Raw genomic sequence first — 8674 nt, forward strand, 5'->3', positions numbered from 1 at the left:
CAATTTTAATTAAATGTCATATAAACATGAATATTCATTACTTTTTTCAAAGTAAATATTCATAAAATATACCAACATAGCACACATGACAACAATCATTTGTCGAGTTGTGCTTCTTATACTGATTTCAGAAATAAATGTGGAGATGCGTAATTTCTGAAATATCTGCTTGTCACACAGCGTGAGGAACTTTACAAAAACAGAGCTGTGCCACCGATTAAAAAATCATTATCATAATGAAGCCCACGTAGATCCTGAACCAATGAGGAGAAAGTAGCGATTTGTTCCAGCCAATCAGAGGCCGAAGGTAGAGTGACGATTTTAAAACGCCAACTCAAGTTGCTGTAACATGCAGCTCCTCAGCTCACAGTGTGAACCGCAAGTTTCACGACCGCACACCCCTCCACGACAGCCCAGGACAATAAGGCAAACAAACAGGAAAGCGGGGGAAAAACAACAGACTCGCACTGACTGAAACAGCTAAAGGAATTTACTTTGGCGCAACGCGCGTAAAAGCGCACTGGCCAGTTTGGTGAACGCTTGAGCTCAGTGGCAACTTCTGAATTTCGATTTCCAAAGGACTGAACAAATAATGTTAAAAATGACGGAGGAGCATGACAAGTGTGTCGGCGACCAGCCATGCAGTCCATCGGGTACAAACAGTTCCATGTCCCAGGACGAGTCCGACTCCGATGCTCCGTCTTCACCGACAGGCTCCGATGGTCAAGGATCCCTGCTCGCCGGTATGGGCAAGAAACTGGACTCCGAAGATGATGAAAGGTTCCCTGCCTGCATACGAGATGCTGTCTCTCAGGTTCTAAAGGGGTATGACTGGTCCTTGGTACCGATGCCCGTGAGAGGAAACGGATCTCTGAAGAGTAAACCTCATGTCAAGAGACCCATGAATGCGTTCATGGTGTGGGCGCAAGCGGCCCGCAGAAAGCTCGCGGATCAGTATCCACACCTGCACAATGCAGAACTCAGCAAGACGCTGGGGAAACTTTGGCGGTAAGAAAAAAAAAAAAAAAAGAAAAAAAAAATAAAAAATATATATATATATATATATATATATATATATATATATATATATATATATATATATATATATATAATTCATTAAGATGTTATGTAAATGTTAACATAAAAGTAGAACACTAAGGACACTGAGACACTGTGAGTGCAGTTTTGAACGCGGACACATTATAATATTATAAATATTCTTTTTTTGTACTGATATGAAAATATGTCAAAATGGTTTAGGATTGGATTTAAATAGTTTTTGACCAAATCAGGAAAGAATACACGTTTTATTCGATTTTGTTCTCAGGAAACAAAAGTTCTAAAGTAACTTCAGATTTAAGGATTGTGTCTGTGTTTAGTTCAGCTCAATAATTTTTCCGTACTTTATTTTATTTTATTTTTCAACATAGCTTGCTTTCAGAGAGTGAAAAGAGGCCATTTGTAGATGAAGCAGAGAGGCTTCGGGTTCAACACAAGAAAGATCATCCAGACTACAAGTACCAGCCTCGGAGACGAAAGAATGTGAAACCAGGCCAGAGCGACTCAGACTCAGGAGCAGAACTGGCTCATCACATGTATAAAGCTGAACCAGGGATGGGAGGACTGGGAGGGATGACCGATGGACACCACCATCCTGAACATGGAGGTATGTAGTGAAATTATTTACATTAAATGCTGAAAGCAACTTCTATGCTTTATTTTAAAAGCTAAGTAGTTTCAGGCTGATTTTTTTTTAATTATTTCATTAATTTTGTATTTGACAAACCTTCACATTTTATTTCTGATTTGTATATTTTTCAGGGCAGCCCCATGGCCCACCTACACCACCCACTACTCCTAAAACAGACCTGCACCATGGGGTAAAACAGGATTTGAAACACGAAGGCCGTCGTCTTGTTGATAGCGGCAGGCAGAACATTGACTTCAGCAATGTAGACATCTCTGAGCTCAGCACTGATGTCATCAGCAATATGGAGACCTTTGACGTTCATGAGTTTGACCAGTACCTCCCGCTCAATGGCCATGCCTCAGGCTCCTCAGACCACAGCCACAGCCAGGCTCCACTGCCTGGCAGCTCTTACACTTCCTCGTACAGCCACGCAAGCAGCAATGGGTCAACGTGGAGCCGAAAGAGCTCCATGTCCTCTTCCTCTGCCTCCACCAGCGAGGTGGGCCAGCACCGTCTCCATATTAAAACAGAGCAACTGAGCCCCAGCCACTACAACGAGCACTCTCACGGGTCACCTTCACACTCTGATTATGGCTCCTACAGTAGCCAGGCTTGTGTCACATCAGCCACATCAGCTGCCTCGGCTGCAGCCTCTTTCTCCACTTCCCAGTGTGACTATACTGACCTTCAGAGCTCTAACTATTACAACCCTTACTCTAGCTATCCTTCTAGCCTCTACCAGTACCCCTACTTCCATTCATCCAGGCGACCCTACAGCAGCCCGATTCTCAACAGTCTCTCCATGGCTCCTGCTCACAGCCCCACTGCCTCCAGCTGGGACCAGCCAGTCTACACCACACTGTCTCGACCTTAAGAGGCCAGAAACAGCCTGTTCGCACCAGAGACTCATTCAGATTGATGCACTACTAACGGAGGAAGTAAGAAGGAGGAGATGGAGAAGTGTGTGTAGGGGCTAGTAGGCTAAATGTGACCATTTGAACCTGAGACAGACAAAAGAAAAAGTGCCTGCTGATTTTATACAGAGTTATATTGTTGCGACAAAAACACACTTGTACAGACTTTTTACACAAAGAGCAATTGTGTTGTTGGTGAGCCAGACTCCTCCATGAGGACATATCACCTACGCCTACATCCTGTACACCCTTCTTTCCAGTTAAAGATTGCATGTGTGCGTGCGCACACTTGAGGTAAAGAAAAGGCCTGACACTGACTTGTGCAGAACTGAAATGATTTGGCCAAACTCTGTGAATGTACACACGACCAATTATGTGCATTTTCAGTAAAATTTAACGGCCAGAGCCATGTTGCCACACACTGTTTGCATCAGTGGATCAGTCTTAAATAACTGGCTCCTATGAATCTAGTGTCATTTTGGCATAAAAGTCTTATATCTATTTATGTTCATGCATTATTGGTTTTGTTCTTAAGTAGATGAACACTTATAATGTGGGTTTGGTTATTTAGAGTACTGTTTGGCTTTCAATGAAAACTAGGTAAATAAGGTGAAGGACAGTACAAGTGCCGTGTTTGATATTATTCAGTTAATGACCAATTTTTCCAGAAACATCTCCATTCCAAGTTGCACTCAAACAGACGGGACCAACAGACTTACCCAGGACAGAACAGGTGTCTGAAATCTACGCTTGGCAAATTGCGATTAGTCATGATCTAGGGTTAAAGGAAATGGGGTAAAATAACACCACACACTCTGAGTGACATGTCAGCTGGATTTTGTGTATACGTCGATGGACAACACGAGATTATGTCTACGTGCATGCATCCGCGCTCGTGTGTCAGGGAGATAACGCGGTGTCAAACATGCACATGCATGTGTGAGCCAGTTCCCTGGGAAAGAGCTGCATACATAACCCGTGACATAAATAATAAGTAAAACTTTTTTTTTTTTTACTGAAATTTATCTTTCAACTATTACTCAAAGAAGAGTATTTAGGGTTTAAAAGTGAAATTAAGTGTGCGAGTATTTGCCAGTTTATCATCAGCCATTAAGTGCCAACTCACTGCTGCAGTCGCATAAAACATTTTTGTGCCTTCTAATGCTTATTGTCAGTATTTTTATATGACATGAAATTATTAACAAACTTCGGGCAGCACACAATCCGTAATCAACTCCAGAGACTCCAACAGTTACCTTGCTTCTGACTATGTCCTTAATTTGATATCATTCCTTACAGCCTTGGTTTGTAATGTTGTGTGACATGCTGTATGTAAACCGTACAGAGCGCCATGCTCCGAGTTTTGTCCGCAGAACTGTGTTTTGTATCATTATTGGTGTATCATTTTTGAGAGAGGCTGTGAAAAGAATTGTTGTTCTATTAACTAGAGTTTCACTCGCACATGCACAGCTAACTCATTCGCTGACTTTTTTTTTTTTTTTAAATAAAAGGTACTTTTTGTTGATACTTGTATTCGTCATTCTTATTTGGATCCACACATGGCTTCAGCTGTTTTTTGTCCTGAACAAAAACCAAAAAACGAATTAAAAAAACTAAAGAAATAAATAGAATTAACTGAACAGAAGTATGCCGTGTTGTTGGGTTCGCCTTTGTGCTGAACACCAGCTGTTGGACTCCTTGTCTAACAACTGTACTGTTAGCTATAACTGTAAAAGGACTTTCATGCAGTTATTATTTTCCCTGTTATGTCTTCACAGTAAATCTAATTGGATTATGCACAGATAATGTATTGGTATGTCTTTTCTGAAATTTATACAATGTCCAAAAAGCAACTTAAAATATTTTTTGCTGTCACTTTCAGAACTGTCCATACTGGACATTTAGTTGACATTTCAAATGTCTCTAGTCGTATGTGTGTGTGTGTGTGTGTATATATATATATATATATATATATATATATATATATATACACACACATACATATTTCAAAGTATCTATGTTCATATACAGTGCATATATTTTTTCATTAAACCACAAATGGGAGAGGAATGAGGAGAGATCCTATCTGCTCTGGTCCAGCGGGTAGAATGCTCGAGTTGGCCCTGGCATGCATGCCAAGCAGCCGTCCCTAACCAGCTCAGGGAGAAGCCAAGTGCCAGGGCCGCGCTGCTGAATTTTAATGATTCATTATGCTGTGGAGGGGCCCCATTGTGTCCTTTTATCCGGACAGCTAGAAAGGAATTAATTGGACAGAAAATGGAAGGGCAAGGGGAACTGACAAGCCATTAAGAGCGTCCTGAATGGACGATTAGATGCACATGGTGGAGGACCCCCCACCCCCACCCCACCCCCCCTCGCTGTCTCATATCACAGTGCTCCACAAACAAAAAACAACAAGAACAACAACCACAATGACCAGCAGACCAAACTGCAGAAATAATATCAGCACACATAATCTGTAGATAATAAAAGAAGATAATACCACAGCAGATGGGGTGTGGGTGGCTCAAGAACGACTTGTTGTTTTTCTTCCCTGAAACTCTTTTTTTTTTCACAAGTGTTTGCCAAATACTTTCAGGAGGAACTCTTGAGAAAGAACAGGAGTGAATAAAAGTGAGGCAAAAAGGCTCTTCAGGGTGCTTGGGTCCTGTTTCCCTGGAACTTGTCCACAGTTTCTGATTGGGCCTCTTGAAAGCCCTACTGTAAATAACTAAAAAGTGAAGTGCAGCAGGGAACTTTACTGTGAGCTACATTAGCACAATATACTGAATGAATAAATGAACTGAAAAAAGAAGATCGTGTGGAGGAGTTTTGCATTGCATTCCAGCTTTAAGTAAAGTAGCTCATGGGTATGTGCTCGACCTACATGATGCACAAAAAATAGCTCGGCAGCATTTAGGTATCCTGATGCTCACATGGACATAAACACTATTGCTCCACATTTACATACATGCAGGAACTGGAAATGAAAATTAAAATATAAAGCGCATTCATTTTGCAGTGTTGAGGCTGTGCTACATTCCAGCTGTCAATTTAATTGTTGGTGGAGGAAGGGCGTTATTTGCCTAAGTCGAAGTCGTGGTCTCAGACCCAGAGGACACGAAGGGAAAGCAAGATGAAACCAGTGAAACTGGTGCTTCTACCACCTGACCACATCAATTGTTAAGGCTGGGATAACGCGCCTGGTAATAGTCTCATCCTGCCTAATGAGCCTGGCTGACTCAGGGCATGTTTCGGGGGAAAAAAAGGGAGCTGGGAACTGTGAAAACCCTAAGAATGTGAGGCTGATTTGCAAGGGAAATGGAGTGGACATAAAGCATGGTTATTGCCTGCTGCTGAATCTGCCTAGCCTCATTCCACTTGATCTACGGAGTTTCTTTTAAGTTCTCCAACTCTCCATCCTGCATTTAGCTTATATCTCATCACTGATGGTTCTTTTTTTTTCTCTTGCCTGCAAACAAAGAAAATATACTGCTGACACAAAATGATAAAATTAATTGAGTTATGGGGCAGATTAAGATATGTATTTTTAATCCCTTTATTACATTTTGCTTTCACAAAAATTTATTTATTATTGTCATAAAATAAGTTATTATCTTACAGACTTGAAACAGAGCCGTGCTGCTTATTTTCCTGTGAAATTTGCATCAGCTGAGTATTTGCATCTAACTAGTTTAAGTCAGGATGGCACATGACGTGTTCTTACAGAAAAACTCTCGGGCTCTGTTGTTTACGACAGTATCACACGCTGCTTCCAAAGCAAACAAATTCAACTAAACTTTAGCTGCCCCACCCAAGTAAATGATTCCCTGTGGCTTATTCTGTCTTGTCTCCCTGTTTTTCTCACTAAATAAAGGAATCTATTTTATTATTGGTGTGTCCTGTGTTTGCGAGGATCACCAGGCCAAGCAAAACAGAGTGCCAGACAGCACCAACATTAACTTCCCCGATTCCTCACAGATGGGCCCATACAGAGAAGTGAGAGAGATCCAGTGCCAACACTAAGGCTTTCTTAATGCAACTAAATTGATGCTGGCTCCACCAAGGTCACCTAAGTGTGGCCTGCAATGCTCACATCAACCTTCCTTTTTGATGCTGCAGCTGCTTAAACTGTTCAAGCAAGAGCAAAATAAGTACAGAACAAAGAACTGAAGTTTGAAATTCAAAATGTTTTTTTTTTTTTTAAATGTCCATAAAGTTGCAGTTTATTAGGTACCGAAATATTTCTTGGTAAATTAGGAAGGATCAGTAAATTAAGCTCTTTGAAAACTTTGTAATCACAAAATTTTAAATCTGTTCTTCAGTCAGGCATTAAAAGAAAAAAACACTCAGAAGTAAAACATGTCTCAGTGGAGTGTCTGATTATGGTTGTTTACTGAAAAGATAATCAGACCTGGGTCTAAAAGTATTTGCAAATAATTCTGTGTCTGTTTCAACCTGCTCGGAGTGCCAGATGGGAGGGATTACTGCACCAGGGAAAGTCAGAGAATGTCAGGTTACTTTTACTACTTTTCTGATTAATGAAACTTTCTCTTATTATGAATTTCACATTTGGCAAAAGCACATTTTAATTCTGATAAAGGTATAACAAAGGTTAGATATTACTGAGATTAATAAAAAAATATTATTAAAACTGGGCTTTATCAGCCCTCTAAAATGCTGTTAGTGATATCGCTTACCACAGGTGGAACATTCTCTCTCTCTCTCTCGCTCTCACTCTCACTCTCGCTCTCGCTTTTTTTTTTTTTTTTTAAGAAATAAAGAAATTTGAAAAAATACAGCAACAGTTTGACATCTGGTCATGTTCTGTTCCCTGAACAGTTGTCCACAGTCTTTCACTTTCTTTTTTCATTTGTTCTCTCCTTTTCACTTTTCTTGGCACATCGCAATTGTGAATGGGGTGGCAGCATAGCTGCTCATCTTGTTTCCACAGCTTTAAGACTTGTTGATTAGTAACTGAGGCTGTGTTTTCATTGTCACAGCTTTCTGCTTTTGTTGAACTGTGGAATCATTCCATCATCATGTACTTTCTCCATCTTTACTTGAAGTTATCTCATCTAAACCTTTTTTCCTGTGTCCCTTTTTGTGAGTGAGTTTACTGTAACATATTTCAGTCTCAGTGAAGTCTTTCAACTGATAGCTGTTAACATAATACATTTTTAAAATGTAAAGAAGTAAAGTTTGATTTAAGGCAATTATTCTGCTTCTGCGTGCAGATTATTTTGTAGATTTCATTATTTATTGCATTATGGTCCTTGTATATAAAATACCATTAAAATGTTAGTCTACGAGCTTGTAATGATTTAAAGTCACATATGCAGGAACCTGATGGTTATCAATAGTACATAATACAAAATTAGTAGTGCCAACTAGGGAATTATTTTCTGGCTGATGCAATTAAGGATGATGAATTATCCCCCACCTCCCCCTCCCAATTTACATTGTTGCCCAGTCCCACAGCCCCCAACACCCACACAAGTTGCACTTTTCTGTTACCAGTGACACAGAGGAGAGAGAGAGAGAGAGAGAGAGAGAGAGAGAGAGAGAGAGAGAGAGAGACTGAGCCACAAGCAAGATCCTGGAATGTCGGGTGTGGGAGGAACATTTGCCATAAAATTTTAACACTACTGATTCGGAGAGGTAGTCGAGGTGCAGACAAAGCAAGAGAATGAAAAGGGAAGACGAGATCAGCGGACTGTGAAAAGAGAGGGAAAAAAAAACAAGAATTCAGAGGAAACAGACAGAAGGATGGAAAGTCTCAGGTAGAAAGAAAAGGGGAAAAAAATTCTCTTGTTATTTGCAGAGCTGCTTGGCAGAAGGTGCGGCAGGGACAGCAGGACCAGAGTTTTAAATGTTGCTCAGTGTTGGCAGAGCTGTGTGTGAGTGCTCTCTGTGGGAGCACCAAATCTTGACGCCCAGCAAAACATGGCGATTCGCACACAACCAGCAGCGCCCATCAAAGCCCATTTACCCGGGTAGCGCATATATTCCCCATAAGCCTGCAGTGTTCGCATGGCTATAATGCAGTGCCATGAGGAATGCATTTTGA

The 8674-nt window shown here is 40.8% G+C and overlaps 1 protein-coding gene across 3 annotated transcripts; it reads left to right on the forward strand.

The window, feature by feature from the left end:
- The first annotated feature begins 382 nt into the window (after positions 1–382).
- On the forward strand, positions 383–4129 carry LOC115784235 (transcription factor Sox-8). 3 transcript variants are annotated; one of them, XM_030735383.1, is made up of 4 exons: positions 383–1008; positions 1431–1666; positions 1822–2604; positions 3253–4129. In XM_030735383.1, exons 1-3 carry the CDS (start codon positions 593–595, stop codon positions 2562–2564), a joined length of 1395 nt encoding a protein of 464 aa, XP_030591243.1. In that variant the 5' UTR covers positions 383–592; the 3' UTR covers positions 2565–2604; positions 3253–4129. The 3 variants fall into 3 exon arrangements, with proteins under 3 accessions (XP_030591243.1, XP_030591244.1, XP_030591242.1); XM_030735384.1 differs by having other exon boundaries at positions 1822–2286; positions 2461–4129; XM_030735382.1 differs by having other exon boundaries at positions 1822–4129.
- Positions 4130–8674: the final 4545 nt, after the last annotated feature.

The sequence above is a fragment of the Archocentrus centrarchus genome, chromosome 8, assembly GCF_007364275.1.
Source record: "Archocentrus centrarchus isolate MPI-CPG fArcCen1 chromosome 8, fArcCen1, whole genome shotgun sequence".
NCBI lineage: Eukaryota > Metazoa > Chordata > Actinopteri > Cichliformes > Cichlidae > Archocentrus > Archocentrus centrarchus.

Coding starts and splice junctions, on each gene's coding strand:
- LOC115784235 (XM_030735382.1), top strand. CDS start 593: ATGTTAAAAATGACGGAGGAGCATGACAAGTGTGTCGGCGACCAGCCA. Junction 1,009..1,430: donor ACGCTGGGGAAACTTTGGCG/GTAAGAAAAAAA, acceptor TTTTCAACATAG/CTTGCTTTCAGAGAGTGAAA. Junction 1,667..1,821: donor CCACCATCCTGAACATGGAG/GTATGTAGTGAA, acceptor TATATTTTTCAG/GGCAGCCCCATGGCCCACCT.